Raw genomic sequence first — 23,122 nt, 5'->3', positions numbered from 1 at the left:
TTAGTTGTTTTTATCGAAGTAATGTATTTCATTTGAGGTTTTTTTTATCAGCCTATTTTAGTTTGGTTTGTTTATATCAGAGTATTTTATTTCATTATTATTTTAGTTGTTTTTATCAGCCTATTTTAGCTTAGTGTAGTTGGTTTTCATCAGCATAATTTATTTTATATTTTCTAAACCTGTTAGATGTTTTTATTCATTTTAATAACCATTTTTGGTTCATCTTTGTCATCTTATTCAACACAACTTGTGCAGCACTTTGGGGCATCTTGAGCTGTTTAAAGGTACTTAAATAAATAAATCCACCTTGACCATGACGTTGACCTTGACTGTACTTTTTTTTTTTTTTAACTGTCACTGTTCAAATGATAATAATGAATTAAAACCAATATTGTTATGAATTATTGACACATTCAAGTCTCAAATTACTTCATGGAAAATATTCCAATTTGGACATTTGTTGGGGAAAATATTGCATATTTTGTGTTTTGTGCCATTAGAAACGGTTTATTTTTAAAAGAGGGCAATCACTTACTGTACAATGTCTGCTCTCACTGGGATACAGTTTGATGGGATGTTTGTATCTTCCAGTTCACGTGAACAATCATCATAATCCTCACAAAGGGTTGAAAAATAAAAAATGTTCATGTCTAAGTTGGATGTCAAAGTTGTGGGTTTATGTCCACAACCTTCTACTATCCAGGTGAGAGACATGATTTATAATCTAGAATTAACTTTCACCAACTCAGAGCAGCAGCTCAATATGTCAATATAGGATAAGCCAGCTAAAAGTAGTTATTCTGTGTTAGCGCTCAAAATAGCAATATCACTAATTCTTGCTATGTAAATGGAGTATTGTTGGCACTTTTTGGATGTTTTCTAGGAGGACTTTAAGGGCGCAGTAGTGTACTCCCATTATCTGCATTGTTAGTTGACTTTTGCTAGCGTTTATTTACAACTTAGATTGTACAAAAAAAATGACAAATATAGGCAAAATGCCATAAAAAGTGTAGTTTCTCTTCAAAGCACTGGTTGATACATTTAAAAAGTGATTGTGCTCTGACTTAAAAAATGGTCAAAATTGTCCAAAGATGTTTTGCATCAATAAATGTGAGAATATTTAAGCATTTTATTGAATTGTGTTTATGACACAGAAGGACACTTTATAAAGTACGTGTAAAAAGTACAAATGGAATTGGAGAAGTGGATGTTTTTTTTCTTATTGTTATATAACACCAACATTCCCGCTTTTCCCAAAATTCACACATTTCCAGGAAATTCCCATGGACATATTCATAGTTCTACAATGCCCTAAATTCTGGACATTTTGCACCACTTTTTAACCAATTCCAACTTTCCAACCATCCACACACAAACTACTAATAACACATTTTCCAAGTTCAAAACATTTTCCAGGAATTCTCAGAATTCCCCAGTTTTCCAATGCTCTACTTTCACCTCTTCACAGTCTACATTTTCCACCTTCAAAACATTCCTCTTAGTTGAGACAACAAATGTTCAAATTTGTTTTCCGTACAAATTCCTGTTTTTTTTCCAAATTTCCAGGAACTACAAAATACCCATTGTCAATTCAAACTATTACATTAACATTTTTCAACCCAATCCAAAAATTCCAACACCCACCATTCATATCATCTAGTATCAATAGTTTCAAAAATTCCTGGTTTTCCCAAAATTCCCAAATTTCCAAGAAATTCCCATTCAACTAAATTGACATATCCGTAGTTCTACAATGTCCTAAATTCTCAACATTTTGCGCCACTTTTTACCCGATTCCGAACTTTTATTCATCCACCAAACGACTCTTCACACATTTTCCAAGTTTAAACATTTTTCCAGGAATTCTCAGAATTTTCCAGCAATTCTCAAAAATGCCCGGTTTTCCAATGCCCTATATTTAGTTTGGACAACAAATGTTCCATTTGCTTTTTGTACAAATTCCCGGATTTCCCGGAATACCCATTCTCAATTCAAACTATTGTGTCAACATTTTTCAACCGATTCCAAAAATTCCAACACCAACCATTCATATCATCTAGTATCAATAGTTTTTCAAAATTCCCGGTTTTCCTAAAATTCACAAATTTCCAGGAAATGTTAATATGTCCATTCAACTGAATGGACATATTCATAGTTCTGCAATGCTCTAAATTCTCAACATTTTGCGCCACTTTTTACCCGATTCTGACCTTCCAACCATCCACACCCACACTACTCTTCACATATATTGAACACAAAACATGTTTTCCCTATTTAAAAATTCCCAGTTTTCCCGGAATTTCTCCCCATTGACAATGAATGGGCATTATACATCCTCTCCTACTGGAAATGGAAATTCTAATAGTTTTTACTATTCTAATTAATGTACTTGTATGTTACTTATTTATGTCCGGTTGTTCTTCTAGATGTATTTCAAGTTGAGTTTTGGTGGTGTAATAATCATTGTGTTGTTAATCCAAATTATGGGGAAGATAATTTTTGCCATAATTGTCCAGTCTGACTTCAAAGTCACATTAGCTCAGATATGAAGAGATAAATCATGTTTTTGCAGAAGAGAACCAAGACTGAAGATCATACAAGTAACAAATCAAATGTTTTAGTCCTTTGACCTCAGCCGTCTTGACAACTCGTGTAGTCTATTGAGAGAAAAGGAAAGTGAAAGTACTCACAGAGGAGCAGCATCTTTCACCTCCTGGTGTTGCTGCTGAAGGACGTCTGGGAGCGCTTGAAGTTGATGTTCTCGTACACGCCTGACGAATCGTCGTTTGTCACGCTGCAAAAATAACAATATTGTTGTTCATTCCTCGGATATATTACACTGCTGATGTCTGCAATCTGCAATTAAAACGTGATCAGAAAGTAATAATCAAAGGTTTTATACAGCAACTTCACTAATTGTGAACAGACAGAGACTTTAAAAGAAAATACTTTTTTTAAAGATAGCTTTTAAGTAAATACAAATAAATAATAATAATACTTCTGGGAAGAGAATGCGTTTTTGTGTTCTTTCACTTTTGACAAGTTTTCTCACACACACACACACACACACACACACACAGTCTCTGTCTGCTCCTTGAATGATAAAAAATGATAAAACTTATAATCAACAGATAGATCAGATTTTTTTTTAACAGTCATTAAGAAAATAATAATGAACTAAAATCAATATTATAATTATTGACCTATACAAGCCTCTAATTACTTCACACCAAATATTACACTTTTAAATATTTTTTGAGGAAAATATTGCATATTTGGTGTTTTTGTCATAAAAAACAGGGTTTTAACAAAATGTGCCAATTTTTTATGCTTTTATGAGTGGGACCCTTTTGGGTCCCTAAGAATTTTTGTGTGATTTTTTGTCGATGTTCAGAAAATAATAATGAACTAAAATCAAATGTTATGAATTATTGACCTATTTAGGCTCAAATTACTTTCCATCAAATATTACACTTTGAAATATTTTTTGAGGAAAATATTGCATGTTTTGTGTTTTCGCCATAAAAAACAAGTTTTCTTTGACCAATACGCATTAAAAAACAAACAAAATACACATAAAAATAATACAACTTATAATTAATAGATAGATCTGAAGTTGTTGCAAAGATTTAAGCATTGAGAGTAAAAACAAAACAAAAAAATTATGAACTAAAATCAATATCACATCAAATATTACACTGACATATTTTTTTATCAGAAAAACTGTTTTAACAAAAAGGGCATACATCTTAAAAAAAAAACAACTTTATATCGATACATAGATCTGTGGTTGTTGCAGAGATTTAAGCATTGAGAGTAAAGAAAAAAAAAAAAAAATTAACACTTTAATGAGCGGGACCCTTTTGGGTCCCTAAGAATTTTAGTGTGATTTTTTTTTTAACAGTTAAGAAAATAATAATGAACTAAAAACGTTTTTGTGTTCTTTCACTTTTGACAAGTTTTCTCCATTTTGTCAACTCGGTGTGAGAGCCAAGAAGACAACAGAGCAGCGTGGAAAGAAGGAGAGAATCGCTGTGGAGTTCAGAATAAAGTAAAATAATATCAAAATAAAGACTATTTGCCAGGAGTACATTAATGGCGCTCACGATTATGGAAGTTTTAACTGTGATCAGACCCGACATGTCTGGAAAAATATGCCGAAGCAGACTTATTTCACGGGGGTAAGAAGAGCTAGTCTCGTTCAGCGGCGCCTCTTCCAAGCACGCACGCACACGCACACACACACACACACACACACACACACACACACACACACACACACACACACACACACACACACACACACACACACACACAGTCTCTGTCTGCTCCTTTGCCGGTGTTCAAGTAAGTGGATTTTTACTTTTTTAAATGTTTATTATTGTAGACATATGGTTGTTAAAATTAAGGGTAAAGTAAACACTCTGCAGGACTGCTTGTATCGCACATAATATCACACACAAGTAAACACTCTGCAGGACTGCTTGTATCGCACATTATATCACACACAAGTAAACACTCTGCAGGACTGCTTGCATCGCACATTATATCACACTCAAGTAAACACTCTGTTTGTATCGCACATGATATCACTCACAAGTAAACTGCTTGTATCGCAAATGATATCACAGACAAACACTCTGCAGGACTGCTTGTATCGCACATTATATCACACACAAGTAAACACTCTGCAGGACTGCTTGCATCGCACATTATATCACACTCAAGTAAACACTCTGTTTGTATCGCACATGATATCACTCACAAGTAAACACTGCTTGTATCGCACATGATATCACAGACAAACACTCTGCAGGACTGCTTGTATCGCACATGATATCACACCCAAGTAAACACTGCTTATATCGCACATGATATCACACAAGTAAACACTCTGCAGGACAGCTTATATCGCACATGATATCAAACACAAGTAAACACTCTGCAGGACTGCTTGTATCACACATGATATCACACTCAAGTAAACACTGTTTGTATTGCACATGATATCACTCACAAGTAAACACTGCTTGTATCGCACATGATATCACAGACAAGTAAACATTCTGCAGGACTGCTTGTATCGCACATGATATAACACAAGTAAACACGCTGCGGGACTGCTTGTATCACACATGATATCACACACACGAGTAAACACACTGCAGGGCCGCTTGTATCGCACATATCACACACGAGTAAACACTCTGCATGACTGCTTGTATCGCACATGATATCACTCACGAGTAAACACTCTGCTTGTATCGCACATGATATCACTCACAAGTAAACACTCTGCTTGTATCGCACATGATATCACACACAAGTAAACACTCTGCAGGACTGCTTGTATCGCACATGATATCACACACAAGTAAACACTCTGCAGGATTGCTTGTATCGCACATTATATCACACACAAGTAAACACTGCAGGATTGCTTGCACCGCACATGATACCACACGCAAGTAAACACTGCTTGTATCGCACATGATATCACACACAAGTATACACTCTGCAGGACTGCTTGTATCGCACATGATATCACACACAAGTAAACACTCTGCAGGACTGCTTGTATCGCACGATATCACACACAAGTAAACACTCTGCAGGACAGCTTATATCGCACATGACATCAAACACAAGTAAACACTCTGCAGGACTGCTTGTATCACACATGATATCACACTCAAGTAAACACTGTTTGTATCGCACATGATATCACTCACAAGTAAACACTGCTTGTATCGCACATGATATCACAGACAAACACTGCAGGACTGCTTGTATCGCACATGATATCACACACAAGTAAACACTCCGCAGGACTGCTTGTATCGCACATGATATCACACCCAAGTAAACACTGCTTATATCGCACATGATATCACACACAAGTAAACACTCTGCAGGACAGCTTATATCGCACATGATATCAAACACAAGTAAACACTCTGCAGGACTGCTTGTATCACACATGATATCACACTCAAGTAAACACTGTTTGTATTGCACATGATATCACTCACAAGTAAACACTGCTTGTATCGCACATGATATCACAGACAAGTAAACACTCTGCAGGATTGCTTGTATCGCACATTATATCACACATGAGTAAACACTCTGCAGGACTGCTTGTATCACACATGATATCACACACACGAGTAAACACACTGCAGGGCCGCTTGTATCGCACATGATATCACACACAAGTAAACACTCTGCATGACTGCTTGTATCGCACATGATATCACTCACGAGTAAACACTATGCTTGTATCGCACATGATATCACACACAAGTAAACACTCTGCAGGACTGCTTGTATCGCACATGATATCACACACAAGTAAACACTCTGCAGGATTGCTTGTATCGCACATTATATCACACACAAGTAAACACTGCAGGATTGCTTGCATCGCACATGATATCACACTCAAGTAAACACTGCTTGTATCGCACATGATATCACAGACAAACACTCTGCAGGACTGCTTGTATCGCACATGATATCACACACAAGTAAACACTCTGCAGGACTGCTTGTATCGCACATGATATCACACACAAGTAAACACTCTGCAGGACAGCTTATATCGCACATGATATCAAACACAAGTAAACACTCTGCAGGACTGCTTGTATCACACATGATATCACACTCAAGTAAACACTGTTTGTATCGCACATGATATCACTCACAAGTAAACACTGCTTGTATCGCACATGATATCACAGACAAACACTGCAGGACTGCTTGTATCGCACATGATATCACACACAAGTAAACACTCCGCAGGACTGCTTGTATCGCACATGATATCACACCCAAGTAAACACTGCTTATATCGCACATGATATCACACACAAGTATACACTCTGCAGGACTGCTTGTATCGCACATGATATCACACACAAGTAAACACTCTGCAGGACTGCTTGTATCGCACGATATCACACACAAGTAAACACTCTGCAGGACAGCTTATATCGCACATGATATCAAACACAAGTAAACACTCTGCAGGACTGCTTGTATCACACATGATATCACACTCAAGTAAACACTGTTTGTATCGCACATGATATCACTCACAAGTAAACACTGCTTGTATCGCACATGATATCACAGACAAACACTGCAGGACTGCTTGTATCGCACATGATATCACACACAAGTAAACACTCCGCAGGACTGCTTGTATCGCACATGATATCACACCCAAGTAAACACTGCTTATATCGCACATGATATCACACACAAGTAAACACTCTGCAGGACAGCTTATATCGCACATGATATCAAACACAAGTAAACACTCTGCAGGACTGCTTGTATCACACATGATATCACACTCAAGTAAACACTGTTTGTATTGCACATGATATCACTCACAAGTAAACACTGCTTGTATCGCACATGATATCACAGACAAGTAAACACTCTGCAGGATTGCTTGTATCGCACATTATATCACACATGAGTAAACACTCTGCAGGACTGCTTGTATCACACATGATATCACACACACGAGTAAACACACTGCAGGGCCGCTTGTATCGCACATGATATCACACACAAGTAAACACTCTGCATGACTGCTTGTATCGCACATGATATCACTCACGAGTAAACACTATGCTTGTATCGCACATGATATCACACACAAGTAAACACTCTGCAGGACTGCTTGTATCGCACATGATATCACACACAAGTAAACACTCTGCAGGATTGCTTGTATCGCACATTATATCACACACAAGTAAACACTGCAGGATTGCTTGCATCGCACATGATATCACACTCAAGTAAACACTGCTTGTATCGCACATGATATCACAGACAAACACTCTGCAGGACTGCTTGTATCGCACATGATATCACACACAAGTAAACACTCTGCAGGACAGCTTATATCGCACATGATATCAAACACAAGTAAACACTCTGCAGGACTGCTTGTATCACACATGATATCACACTCAAGTAAACACTGTTTGTATCGCACATGATATCACTCACAAGTAAACACTGCTTGTATCGCACATGATATCACAGACAAGTAAACACTCTGCAGGACTGCTTGTATCACACATGATATCACACATGAGTAAACACTCTGCAGGACTGCTTGTATCGCACATGATATAACACAAGTAAACACGCTGCGGGACTGCTTGTATCACACATGATATCACACACACGAGTAAACACACTGCAGGGCCGCTTGTATCGCACATGATATCACACACGAGTAAACACTCTGCATGACTGCTTGTATCGCACATGATATCACTCACGAGTAAACACTGCTTGTATCGCACATGATATCACTCACGAGTAAACACTCTGCTTGTATCGCACATGATATCACACACAAGTTACTCACACAGAGGAGGAGCGTGAAGACGCCATGTTGAGTTTGGAGGTGCAGTTGGGAGCATATTTGATGTTTGAGTACTCTATCTCCTTCACTCTACTCCTCTGCAATAGATGACATCAGCATCATCATCATCATCATCATCGTCACCATCAATGGGTTACAACTTTGGCGTCATTTTCCAAAATATGAGAAGACTTTTGAGCAGAGGTGTCCAAAGTGTGGGCCGGGGGCCACTTTGAAAATACTATTACAAAAATAAACATAAACAAGTGGAATAAAATATCAAGCAGGTGAAATGTAACCAGAAAACAAAAAACAAACAGAATACACATAAAAATAGATGGATCTGAAGTTGTTCCAGAGATTTAGGTGTTGGGCCGGTGAGGTGTGTGACTATTTTAACACTTTTATGAGCGGGACCCTTTTGGATCCCTAAAAATTTTAGTGGGATTTTTTTTTTTTTAACTGTCATTGTTAAGAACATAATAAGGATCTAAAATCAATGTTATAATTATTGACCTATCAACGCTCCAAATACTTATCAAATATTACACTTTGAATTATTTTTTGTGTTTTTGCCATAAAAAAGTTTTCTTTGACAATAAAGCACAAAAAAAACCCCAAACAAAATATGCATGAAAAAAAATAAAACTTATATTCAACAGATAGATCTGAAGTTGTTGTAGAGATTTAAGCACTGAGAGTAAAAAAAACTGTTGTTAAGACATAATAATGAACTAAAATCAATTGACATATTTAAGGCTCCAATTACTTCACATCAAATATTACACTTTGAAATATTTTTGAGGAAAGAATTGCTTATTTTGTGTTTTTGCCATAAAAAACAATTTTTCTTTAACAAAAAAGCATTAAAAAAACAAAACAAAATACACATAAAAATGATAAAACTTATAATCAACAGATAGATCAGATTTTTTTTCAACAGTCATTAAGAAAATAATAATGAACTAAAATCAATATTATAATTATTGACCTATACAAGCCTCTAATTACTTCACACCAAATATTACACTTTTAAATATTTTTTGAGGAAAATATTGCATATTTGGTGTTTTTGTCATAAAAAACAGGGTTTTAACAAAATGTGCCAATTTTTTATGCTTTTATGAGTGGGACCCTTTTGGGTCCCTAAGAATTTTTGTGTGATTTTTTGTCGATGTTCAGAAAATAATAATGAACTAAAATCAAATGTTATGAATTATTGACCTATTTAGGCTCAAATTACTTTCCATCAAATATTACACTTTGAAATATTTTTTGAGGAAAATATTGCATGTTTTGCGTTTTCGCCATAAAAAACAAGTTTTCTTTGACCAATACGCATTAAAAAACAAACAAAATACACATAAAAATAATACAACTTATAATTAATAGATAGATCTGAAGTTGTTGCAAAGATTTAAGCATTGAGAGTAAAAACAAAACAAAAAATTATGAACTAAAATCAATATCACATCAAATATTACACTGACATATTTTTTTATCAGAAAAACTGTTTTAACAAAAAGGGCATACATCTTAAAAAAACAACAACTTTATATCGATACATAGATCTGTGGTTGTTGCAGAGATTTAAGCATTGAGAGTAAAGAAAAAAAAAAAAAAATTAACACTTTAATGAGCGGGACCCTTTTGGGTCCCTAAGAATTTTAGTGTGATTTTTTTTTTAACAGTTAAGAAAATAATAATGAACTAAAAACAATGTTATATATGTTATGTTACCCATATATGTGGTCCTCTCCAAGGTTTCTCATAGTCATTCACATCGACGTCCCACTGGGGTGAGTTTTTCCTTGTCCTTATGTGGGCTCTGTACCGAAGATGTCGTTGTGGCTTGCGCAGCCCTTTGAGACACTTGTGATTTAGGGCTATATAAATAAACATTGATTGATTGGGTCCCTAAGAATTTCAGTTGATTTTTTTTTTTTTTTTTTTAAACAGTCGTTAAGAAAATAATGAACTAATAACAATGTTATAATTATTGATATATTTAAGGCTCCTATTCACATCAAATATTACACTTTGACATATTTTTTGAGGAAAATATTGCATATTTGGTGTTTTTTTGTCAGAAAAATACATCTTAAAAAAACAACAACTTTATATCGATACATAGATCTGAAGTCGTTGCAGAGATTTAAGCATTGAGAGTAAAATAAAAAAAGTTAACACTAACCCCTTTGGATCCCTTAGAATTTTAGTGTGATTTTTTTTTTAACAGTCTTTAAGAAAATAATAATGAACTAAAATCAATGTTATAATTATTGACATATACAAGGCTCCAATTACTTCACATCAAATATTATTTAAGGAAAATGTTGCATATTTGGTGTTTTTCCTCATAGAAAACAGGGTTTTAACAAAAAGGGCATATCTTAAAAAAACTCAACTTTATATCGATACATAGATCTGAAGTTGATCTAGAGATTTACGTGTTGAGAAGAAAATAAAAAGTATCAAAACAGCCCCCGCATGCTTTGATTTTTTCAGTGTGGGGCCCCTGACTGACTGACATGGTTTTGGTCTGGTGTACCTGCTCCTCCTCCAGCCTTTTCTGGGCCGTGTCCATGTACTGCTGCATTGCCATGTAGATGAACTTGTACTGCGCCTCGGTCTGCACCATACCGGACCTCTGCTGCCGCACCCTCTGGATGGTCTTTGGGATGTCAATGTCGCAGTCCAGTCCTGGAGAAGACCAAAGTTCAGAGAGGACCCAGAACCTTCACTGCTCCCAAAAGTTCAGACAGAAGTGGGAGTTGAAGTCAGAATCCAGCCTGGAACCCAGTGAGACCTGAAGATGGATGGATGGATGGATGGATGGATGGATGAAGCTGGTTCATTAAATATTTGTCAATTTCTCTTACAAAAAATATGCGGATTGCATTTGGGGATTTTAGAGTTCCTGCAGGTCGCAAGAACACATTAAATGATTGCAGAACACACCAGTGATGAGAACTTACCAGGGACACTGGTTAGGATTAAGTGTATCAAAGTCAGGACCTTTGGTCTTGGAGGTCGGTAAGATTAATAGAGTCACAGAAGGATCTAAAATTCACCAGAAACAGCATTCAGCCTGTCCCAGTTTAGGTCTCATATATACAAACCCTGTTTCCATATGAGTTGGGAAATTGTGTTAGATGTAAATATAAACGGAATACAATGATTTGCTAATCATTTTCAACCCATATTCAGTTGAATATGTTACAAAGACAACATATTTGATGTTTTTTTTTGTTGCAAATAATCATTAACTTTAAAATTTGATGCCAGCAACACGTGACAAAGAAGTTGGGAAAGGTGGCAATAAATACTGATAAAGTTGAGGAATGCTCATCAAACACTTATTTGGAACATCCCACAGGTGTGCAGGCTAATTGGGAACAGGTGGGTGCCATGATTGGGTATAAAAACAACTTCCCAAAAAATGCTCAGTCTTTCACAAGAAAGGATGGGGCGAGGTACACCCCTTTGTCCACAACTGTGTGAGCAAATAGTCAAACAGTTTAAGAACAACGTTTCTCAAAGTGCAATTGCAAGAAATTTAGGGATTTCAACATCTACGGTCCATAATATCATCAAAAGGTTCAGAGAATCTGGAGAAATCACTCCACGTAAGCGGCATGGCCGGAAACCAACATTGAATGACCGTGACCTTCGATACCTCAGACGGCACTGTATCAAAAACCGACATCAATCTCTAAAGGATATCACCACATGGGCTCAGGAACACTTCAGAAAACCACTGTCACTAAATACAGTTGGTCGCTACATCTGTAAGTGCAAGTTAAAGCTCTACTATGCAAAGCGAAAGCCATTTATCAACAACATCCAGAAATGCCGCCGGCTTCTCTGGGCCTGAGATCATCTAAGATGGACTCATGCAAAGTGGAAAAGTGTTCTGTGGTCTGACGATTCCACATTTCAAATTGTTTTTGGAAATATTCGACATCGTGTCATCCGGACCAAAGGGGAAGCGAACCATCCAGACTGTTATCGACACAAAGTTCAAAAGCCAGCATCTGTGATGGTATGGGGGTGCATTAGTGCCCAAGGCATGGGTAACTTACACATCTGTGAAGGCACCATTAATGCTGAAAGGTACATACAGGTTTTGGAACAACATATGCTGTCATCCAAGCGCCGTCTTTTTCATGGACGCCCCTGCTTCTTTCAGCAAGACAATGCCAAGCCACATTCAGCACGTGTTACAACAGCATTGTATGGCTGTTGATCAAGTATGCTTGCATTCGCGAGTGCGTGTGTCAAGCCGTAGAGAGTATGTGACTGGGCCAGTACGCAAAGGCAGCGCCTTCAAGGATTAATTGGCACTCTGTACATCTTCCTGCGTCCGTGTACATAGCGGCGTTTTAGAAAGTCACAAATTTTACTTTTAGAAACTGATATTGATAATCTTGAAACCGATACCGATAATTTCCGATATTACTTTTGAAAGCATTTATCGGCCGATAGTATCGGCGGTCCGATATTATCGGACATATACAGTATATATACATATATATAAAAATATATATACATATAAATATATATACATACATACATATATATATATAATACATATATATACATACATATTAGAGATGCGCGGATAGGCAATTATTTCATCCGCAACCGCATCAGAAAGTCGTCAACCATCCGCCATCCACCCGATGTAACATTTGATCAGAACCGCACCCACCCGTTGTTATATATCTAATATAGACGATGCAAGGCATTAGTGAGGTTATAAAGCTTTTGCCTGTTAAAGAAAGGAGACTGATCCAATGCAGCACAGACATTTGCGTGCCACGCTGTCACGACCCACACGCACACCAGTGCGCAATCATATGGGAGCCGCGCTGAGCGCACCTCCAAGCGTGTCTCGCTGCCGGCGACGGCCGGGTATGGGCCCGACGCTCCAGCGCCATCCATTTTCAGGGCTAGTTGATTCGGCAGGTGGGTTGTTACACACTCCTTAGCGGGTTCCGACTTCCATGGCCACCGTCCTGCTGTCTATATCAACCAGGGTGAGCCCCACCCCTTTCGTGAGCGCACTGCGCGCGGAGTGACCCCTGTTACGAGCCCCCGGCCACGGGAGTGGCGGGCAGGTAAGCTGCTTACCTGCTGCGCGTGACGCCGGCCGCGGCGAAGGCGGACGAGGCGGGGTGTCGGTGCGGTGGGCGCGGTGGTGACCCTGGACGTGCGTCGGGCCCTTCTCGCGGATCGCCTCAGCTACGGCTCCCGGTGGGGCCCTCTCGGGGGAAGGGGCCTCGGTCCCGGACCCCGGCGAGGCGTCCCTTCTCCGCTCCGTAAAAGTGTCCATCTCTTTTTTTTTTTTTCTTCTGTTGTGGCATATGCAGCAGGTGCCTGCTCATTTTTCGTATGTGGGTAACAACATTTAACTATGTATATATATTTCCGAATTGGTTTAACTGCCACCCGCCTGAATCTATTTAAAATCTAATATTTTTTTATTTCAACTGCCCGATCCGCGGATAATCCGCGGACTCCGCGGTTGTGCCCGCAAACCGCGCATCTCTAATACATATATATACATATATATACATACATATATATACATATATATATACATACATACATATACATATATACATATATATACATACATATACATATATACACATAAATACATACATATACATATATACACATACATACATACATATATATATACATATATACACATACATACATATATATATACATATATACACATACATACATACATATATATATACATAAATACATATATATATACATATATACACATACATACATACATATATATATACATAAATACACATACATACATATATATATATATACATATATATACACATACATACACATACATATATATACACATACATACATACATATATATATATATATATATATACACATATATATACATATATACATACATATATATATATACACATATACATACAGTATACACACACACACACATATATATATATATATATATATATATATATATATATATATATATATATATATATATATGTATATATATATATATATATATATATATATATATATATATATATATATATATATATGTCTTCAAAGTGTGCATTTTTTTTTACTAAAATATGGACTTTTGTCGATGCAAGAAGCAATTATTGATGTTTACATACTTTCTTCTGGGGAACTATGCTTTACTATACCAACTTTTCTACTTAGCAACCCTGTCCAAGACCCAATGAAGTTTGTAAATGGAGGTTCCAGAATGGTGTGCGTGCAGGGTTGGACACCTGCCACACCATCATGAGGAGGAAGTACCACACCTGAGGCCAATTAACGTTGACTACAAGGTAAGGGTAGAAGAATGAGTCCATGACCAAAGTGGACATACCTTGGCAGTGGATGAGGTGGATGAGGATGATGGTGCAACATTAATAGTACAAGGTAGGGGTAGAAGAAGGAGTCCATGACCAAAGTGGACATACCTTGGCAGTGGATGAGGTGGATGACGATGATGGTGCAACATTAATAGTACAAGGTCGGGGTAGAAGAATGAGTCCATGACCAAAGTGGACATACCTTGGCGGATGATGAGAATGATGAGGATGATGGTGCAACATTAATAGTACAAGGTCGGGGTAGAAGAATGAGTCCATGACCAAAGTGGACATACCTTGGCAGTGGATGAGGTGGATGAGGATGATGGTGCAACATTAATAGTACAAGGTCGGGGTAGAAGAAGGAGTCCATGACCAAAGTGGACATACCTTGGCAGTGGATGAGGTGGATGACGATGATGGTGCAACATTAATAGTACAAGGTAGGGGTAGAAGAAGGAGTCCATGACCAAAGTGGACATACCTTGGCAGTGGATGAGGTGGATGACGATGATGGTGCAACATTAATAGTACAAGGTCGGGGTAGAAGAATGAGTCCATGACCAAAGTGGACATACCTTGGCAGTGGATGAGGTGGATGAGGATGATGGTGCAACATTAATAGTACAAGGTAGGGGTAGAAGAAGGAGTCCATGACCAAAGTGGACATACCTTGGCAGTGGATGAGGTGGATGACGATGATGGTGCAACATTAATAGTACAAGGTCGGGGTAGAAGAATGAGTCCATGACCAAAGTGGACATACCTTGGCGGATGATGAGAATGATGAGGATGATGGTGCAACATTAATAGTACAAGGTCGGGGTAGAAGAAGGAGTCCATGACCAAAGTGGACATACCTTGGCGGTTGATGAGGATGATGAGAATGATGGTGCAACATTATTAGTACAAGGTAGGGGTAGAAGAAGGAGTCCATGACCAAAGTGGACATACCTTGGCAGTTGATGAGGGTGATGGTGCAACATTAATAGTACAAGGTAGGGATAGAAGGAGTCAATGACGAAAGTGGACATACCTGGGCGGTGGATGAGGATGATGGTGCAACATTAATAGTACAAGGTAGGGGTAGAAGGAGTCCATGACCAAAGTGGACATACCTTGGCAGTGGATGAGGTGGATGAGGATGATGGTGTAACATTAATAGTACAAGGTAGGGATAGAAGGAGTCAATGACGAAAGTGGACATACCTGGGCGGTGGATGAGGATGATGGTGCAACATTAATAGTACAAGGTAGGAGTAGAAGAAGGAGTCCATGACCAAAGTGGACATACTTTTGCGGTTGATGAGGATGATGGTGCAACATTAATAGTACAAGGTAGGGGTAGAAGAAGGAGTCCATGACCAAAGTGGACATACTTTTGCGGTTGATGAGGATGATGGTGCAACATTAATAGTACAAGGTAGGGGTAGAAGAAGGAGTCCATGACCAAAGTGGACATACCTTGGCGGTTGATGAGGATGATGAGGATGATGGTGCAACATTAATAGTACAAGGTAGGGGTAGAAGAAGGATTCCATGACCAAAGTGGACATACCTTGGCAGTTGATGAGGATGATGGTGCAACATTAATAGTACAAGGTAGGGATAGAAGAAGGAGTCAATGACGAAAGTGGACATACCTGGGCGGTGGATGAGGATGATGGTGCAACATTAATAGTACAAGGTAGGAGTAGAAGGAGTCCATGACCAAAGTGGACATACTTTGGCGGTTGATGAGGATGATGGTGCAACATTAATAGTACAAGGTAGGGGTAGAAGAAGGAGTCCATGACCAAAGTGGACATACCTTGGCGGTGGATGAGGTGGATGAGGATGATGGTGCAACATTAATAGTACAAGGTAGGAGTAGAAGAAGGAGTCCATGACCAAAGTGAACATACCTTGGCGGTTGATGAGGTGAATGAGGATGTCGATGACGATGATGGTGCCCGTCCTTCCTATGCCTGCACTGTCACACCACAAGAAGGAACGTTGACTTATTTCAAAGACCTCTCTCTTCTTCAACTTCACCTGCTGATACCTGCAGTGGACCACCATGGGTCCACATCCCTCAATGGAGGCCTGGGTCCGGTTGGCCTCCTCCAGAAACCAGAGGACGCCCCCTGGCTCGTTGGGGACACCGTGGTCTGGCCAGCTCAGGTACTGGTAGTGCCAGACCTGCCTCAGAGTGTCCTTCTGGGAAGGAAGGGAGAAGTCACTGTGTTTGGATGTCAAATTACATTATTCTTTGGTGTACCACTAGATGGAGCCTGCGTACATACCACATTTAAAAAAAAATCATAAATAAATACAAATTACATTTTTGATTAGTAACACTGTGTTTGAATGTATATTGAGTATTTGGTGTACCACTAGATGGAAGCCATGTACATACCACAGTCTGAGTTTATTATTTATTTATTTCATATTTTTTTAATAGTAACACTTTGTTTGAATGTGTAGTTAAGTGATTCTTTGGTGTACCACTAGATGGAGCCTGCGTACATACCACAGTTTGAAAAAATAAATACATAAAAAAATAAAATATCTTTTTGAATAGTAACACTGTGTTTGGATGTAAAATTACATTATTCTTTGGTGTACCATTAGATGGAGCCTGCGTACATAACACAGTTTGGAAAAAAAAATATATATATATATATATATATATATATATATATATATATATATATATATATATATATATATATATTAGAGATGCGCGGTTTGCGGACACAACCGCGGCGTCCGCGGATTATCCGCGGTTCGGGCGGTTGAAATAAAAAAAATTAGATTTGATCCGCGGGTCGGGTCGGGCGGTTGAAATAAAAAAAACTTAGATTTTAAATAGATTCAGGCGGGTGGCAGTTAAACCAATTCGGAAATATATATACATAGTTAAATGTTGTTACCCACATACGAAAAACGAGCAGGCACCTGCAGCATATGCCACAACAGAAGAAGAAAAAAAAAAAAAGAGATGGACACTTTTACGGAGCGGAGAAGGGACGCCTCGCCGGGGTCCGGGACCGAGGCCCCTTCCCCCGAGAGGGCCCCACCGGGAGCCGTTGCTGAGGTGATCCGCGAGAAGGGCCCGACGCACGTCCAGGGTCACCACCGCGCCCACCGCACGACACCCCGCCTCGTCCGCCTTCGCCGCGGCCGGCGTCACGCGCAGCAGGTAAGCAGCTTACCTGCCCGCCACTCCCGTGGCCGGGGGCTCGTAACAGGGGTCACTCCGCGCGCTCCGCCCGCGCAGCTTACCTGCCCACCACCCCCGTTGCCGGGGGCGCGTAACAGGGGTCACTCCGCGCGCAGTGCACTCACGAAAGGGGTGGGGCAAGCAGAACTGGCGCTGCGGGATGAACCGAACGCCGGGTTAAGGCGCCCGATGCCGACGCTCATCAGACCCCAGAAAAGGTGTTGGTTGATATAGACAGCAGGACGGTGGCCATGGAAGGCGGAACCCGCTAAGGAGTGTGTAACAACCCACCTGCCGAATCAACTAGCCCTGAAAATGGATGGCGCTGGAGCGTCGGGCCCATACCCGGCCGTCGCCGGCAGCGAGAGCTGCGAGGGCTAGGCCGCGACGAGTAGGATGGGCGCCGCGGTGCGCGCTGAAGCCTCGGGCGCGAGCCCGGGTGCGAGGGACATCGCACCTCCATGCGCTTGGAGGTGCGCTCAGCGCGGCTCCCAGATGATTGCTGCATTGGATCAGTCGCCTTTCTTTAACAGGCAAAAGCTTTATAACCTCACTAATGCCTTGCATCGTCTATATTAGATATATAACAACGGGCGGGTGCGGTGTTGATTAAATGTTAATTCGGGTGGATGCGGATGGTTGACGACTTTTGTCATGCGGTTGCGGATGAAATAATTGCCTATCCGCGCATCTCTAATATATATATATATATATACATATATATATATATACATATATGTATATATATCTAAAAATATTTCATATTTTTGAATAGTAACACTATGTTTGAATGCATAATTAAGTGATTCTTTGGTGTGCCACTAGATGGAGGCTATGTACATACCACAGTTTGAAAAAACAAACAAAAAAAATAATAATTTTGAATAGTCACACTGTGTTTGAATGTATGATTGATTCTTTAATGAAACCTGTGTACATACCAGTTTCTTTTATTTTCCATATTTTTGAATAGTCACACTGTTTGAATGTATAGTTAAGTGATTCCTTAGTGTACCACTAGATGGAGCCTGCGTACATACCAGTTAAAAAAACAAAAAACAAAAAAAAAACATATATATTTTTATTTTTTAATTTTTTAATAGTGGCAGCACGGTGAAACAGGGGTTGGTGCGTCTGCCTCACAATACGAAGGTCCTGGGTTCGATCCTGCGCTCGGGATCTTTCTGTGTGGAGTTTGCATGTTCTCCCCGTGACTGCGTGGGTTCCCTCCGGGTACTCCGGCTTCCTCCCACCTCCAAAGACATGCACCTGGGGATAGGTTGATTGGCAACACTAAATTGGCCCGAGTGTGTGAATGTGAGTGTGAATGTTGTCTGTCTATCTGTGTTGGCCCTGCGATGAGGTGGCGACTTGTCCAGGGTGTACCCCGCCTTCCGCCCGAATGCAGCTGAGATAGGCTCCAGCGACCCCCCGCGACCCCGAAAGGGACAAGCGGTAGAAAATGGATGGATGGATGGATTTTTTTAATAGTAACACTGTGTTTGAATGTATAGTAAAGTGATTCTTTTGGTGTACCACTAGATGGAGGTACATACCCGTGTTTCTCAAAGTGTGGGGCGCGCCCCACTGGTGAGGAATAGAGACATGACAGGTGGGGCGCGAAAAACGGGAGGAAATTTCACTTTCAATTCTTTTTTTTTTTTTATTGTATTCTTACATTTTTTTTTTTACTATGCTTTCATTTTCTATACACAATGTAAATCACTTTGTGATTCTGGCTGTGAAATGCGCTATATAAATAAATGTAAATGACTTATTTTTCCCGTAGGCTTTAAATTTCTAGGTAGGAGCGAAAGTTTGACAGACATAGCAACAGTAACTAATGGGGGCGGGGCTAAGCGGAACAAACTTTCACGCGGATGGGTAGCAGGCTAATGTGTGGACCACAATTACACAAAATGGATAAATTTGTGACTCGCACATCAAAGGTCGTCGAGCCAGAGCCAGCGCCTGCAGAGAAACAAAAATCTGACGGGGCTAATCAACCAAAAGGACAACCGAAAAGAAAATATGATGAAGCGTATCTTGCTCTTGGATTCACGGCAGCGGTGGTGGGGGCAGAGGAGAGACCCCTGTGTGTTCTGTGTCTAAAACCGCTAGCAGCAGACAGCATGAGACCCAACAAATTAAAGAGACACCTCGAGACCACACACCCCAATCACGTCAATAAGCCACTTGATTTCTTTCAAAGAAAACTGGCAGAATACCGTCAACAGGAGAAAGGCATGGTAAAAGCTGCATCAGTAAACAGTACCGTATTTTCCGCACTATAAGGCGCACCTAAAAACCACAAATTTTCTCAAAAGCTAACAGTGCGCCTTATAACCCGGTGCGCTTTATTACGATTAATTTTCATAAAGTTTCGATCTCGCAACTTCGGTAAACAGCCGCCATCTTTTTTCCCGGTAGAACAGGAAGCGCTTCTTCTTCTACGCAAGCAACCGCCAAGGAAAGCATCCGCCCCCATAGAACAGGAAGCGCTTCTTCTTCTACCCGCCCCCGGAAGAAGAAGAAAAAACGCGCGGATATCACCGTACGTTTCATTTCCTGTTTACATCTGTAAAGACCACAAAATGGCTCCTACTAAGCGATCCGGTTCATAAAAAGACGCAATCTCTCCATCCGCACACGGATTACTACCGTATTTCACAGCAACTGAACCGCACTGTGGAACGGGAGCACGTACGGTGAATATTCGCACCACAGGGAATGAGAAGTCATCCTTCACTGTGGTTCTAGCTTGCCATGCTAACTTCCACCCATGGTGATATTCAAAAGGAAGACCTTGCCAAAAGAGACCTTTCCAGCCGGCGTCATCATAAAAGCTAACTCGAAGGGATGGATGGATGAAGAAAAGATGAGCGAGTGGTTAAGGGAAGTTTACGCGAAGAGGCCGGGTGGCTTTTTTCACACAGCTCCGAAGGCGAACACACCTTCACTAAGACGGGCAGACAACCTCGGACGACATACGCCAACATTTGCCAGTGGATCGTAAATGCCTGGGCAGATATTTCGGTCACAACTGTGGTCCGAGCTTTCCGGAAGGCAGGATTCACAGAACAACAGCGACACTGACTCCCGATGACTTCTACGAGACGGAACCGGCCATTTTGGATACCACGCTTGCGCAACTTTTCAATTCGGACACCGAAGACGAAGAATTCGAAGGATTTACGAATGAAGAATAACTTCAGAAGGTGAGCGCTATGTTTATTTTGTGTGTTGTGACATTAACGTTCGAGCAACATTATGTTACTATTGCTCTACACCATTTTGAATTTTACTATGTTTGTGATTGCACATTTGCGTACATTTTGGGACAGAGTTGTTAGAACGCTGGTTTTCAATATATTATTAAAGTTTGACTGAACTATCTGACTGTTTTTTTGACATTCACTTTAGCGCAGCGTTTTTTTGACATTCACTTTAGCGCAGCGTAGGCGCGGCTTATAGTCCGGGGCGGCTTATTGGTGGACAAAATTATGAAATATGTAATTCATAGAAGGTGCGGCTAATAATCCGGTGCGCCTCATAGTGCGGAAAATACGGTAATGCTCAAATGGCTTCATATAGAGTTGCATACAGAATTGCACAATGCAAAAAAAACACACACAATTGCTGAGCCTCATTCTCCCCGCTGCAACAGACATGGTGTCAGTCATGCTTGACCAGACAAGCGCAGCAAAATGAAAAGCTGTCCCACTGTCAAACGACACAGTTGCGAGACGTATATGCGACATTGCAAGTGATCTTGAGGAACAACTCGTAGACAAATTAAAATAAAGTCGTTTTGCTTTACAAGTGGACAAAGCTACTGACAGCAATAAAGACTGCCTGTTCATCGCATACGTCCGCTTTGTGAATGGCGAGTCACTGTGCGAGGATTTGCCGTTTTGCAAATACATCAAAAATAGAGCCACTGCTGATGAGCTGTTCAAGATAATGGACAGTTTCCTCAAAGAACACGACCTTAAATGGGAAAACTGTGTGGTAGAGATGCGCGGTTTGCGGACACAACCGCGGAGTCCGCGGATTATCCGCGGATCGGGCGGATGAAATTAAAAAAAATAAGATTTTATCGGCTCGCGGGTCGGGTCGGGCGGATTAATTAGATTTTTTTTTTTTTTTTTTTTTTTTGCGGGTGGCAGTTAAACCAATTGGTAAATATATATACATAGTTAAATGTTGTTACCCACATACGAAAAACGAGCAGGCACCTGCTGCATATGCCACAACAGAAGAAAAAGAAAAGAAAAGAGATGGACACTTTTACGGAGCGGAGAAGGGACGCCTCGCCGGGGTCCGGGACCGAGGCCCCTTCCCCCGAGAGGGCCCCACCGGGAGCCGTAGCTGAGGCGATCCGCGAGAAGGGCCCGACGCACGTCCAGGGTCACTACCGCGCCCACCGCACCGACACCCCGCCTCGTCCGCTTTCGCCGCGGCCGGCGTCACGCGCAGCAGGTAAGCAGTTTACCTGCCCGCCACCCCCGTGGCCGGGGGCTCGTAACATGGGTCACTCCGCGCGCTCCGCCCGCGCAGCTTACCTGCTTGCCACCCCTGTTGCCGGGGGCGCGTAACAGGGGTCACTCCGCGCTCAGTGCGCTCACGAAAGGGGTGGGGCTCACCCTGGTTGATATAGAGAGCAGGACGGTGGCCATGGAATTTCATTTAAGGTTTGTGATAAACCATCAAACTCATTCGTTAAAAGGACTCTATAGTAATATAAAGCGAAATTTTCTGGACATTATCATGCAAGAAAAGTTTATTTTTGGGATCGCGATCACCGCGTAATGATTTTTAAAGGTTGCATTACATTATTAACTGTCCCATGTGATCAGCCAGTGCGATTGGAAGTCCATGCTCAATTATTGCCTCCGTAAATAAAACTTCGGCATTTATCACATCCAAAGAATCTGTTTGGGCGACGAAAAACGTTGAAAGTTTTCCACTTGTATCGCTAGCAACGGCATTAGACTTGTGTTTTTTTGTCCCAACGTGGTCTTTTACATGGCTAATTCCTCCGTGTCCGATCGAAAAATCTTGTCTGCACAAGGTGCAATTCGCGTAGTTTTCACCCTTTTTTTTTTTTTTAATTAA

The 23,122-nt window shown here is 40.3% G+C and overlaps 1 protein-coding gene across 6 annotated transcripts in view; it reads right to left on the bottom strand.

The window, feature by feature from the left end:
• Nucleotides 1-23,122, bottom strand: part of ptpn11b (protein tyrosine phosphatase non-receptor type 11b) — a 143,850-nt gene that overhangs the window by 2,196 nt on the left and 118,532 nt on the right. For 4 of the 6 annotated variants that reach the window (XM_061985583.2, XM_061985585.2, XM_061985587.2 and 1 more), the window contains 5 exons: nt 16,844-16,998; nt 16,704-16,771; nt 10,950-11,101; nt 8,402-8,496; nt 2,691-2,794 (listed from right to left, as the gene is read on the bottom strand). In XM_061985583.2, coding sequence (XP_061841567.2) covers nt 2,707-2,794; nt 8,402-8,496; nt 10,950-11,101; nt 16,704-16,771; nt 16,844-16,998 — 558 coding nt within the window. In that variant the 3' untranslated portion in view covers nt 2,691-2,706. Of the gene's footprint in view, nt 1-2,690; nt 2,795-8,401; nt 8,497-10,949; nt 11,102-16,703; nt 16,772-16,833; nt 16,999-23,122 lie in introns of those variants that run through there. The other 2 variants (XM_061985586.2, XR_009817819.2) reach the window with 2 other exon arrangements.

Source organism: Nerophis lumbriciformis, linkage group LG23, assembly GCF_033978685.3.
Source record: "Nerophis lumbriciformis linkage group LG23, RoL_Nlum_v2.1, whole genome shotgun sequence".
Classification (NCBI taxonomy): Eukaryota; Metazoa; Chordata; class Actinopteri; order Syngnathiformes; family Syngnathidae; genus Nerophis; species Nerophis lumbriciformis.
Note: the sequence above shows the minus strand (reverse complement) of the source record. Positions and strands in the feature narration are given on the sequence as shown.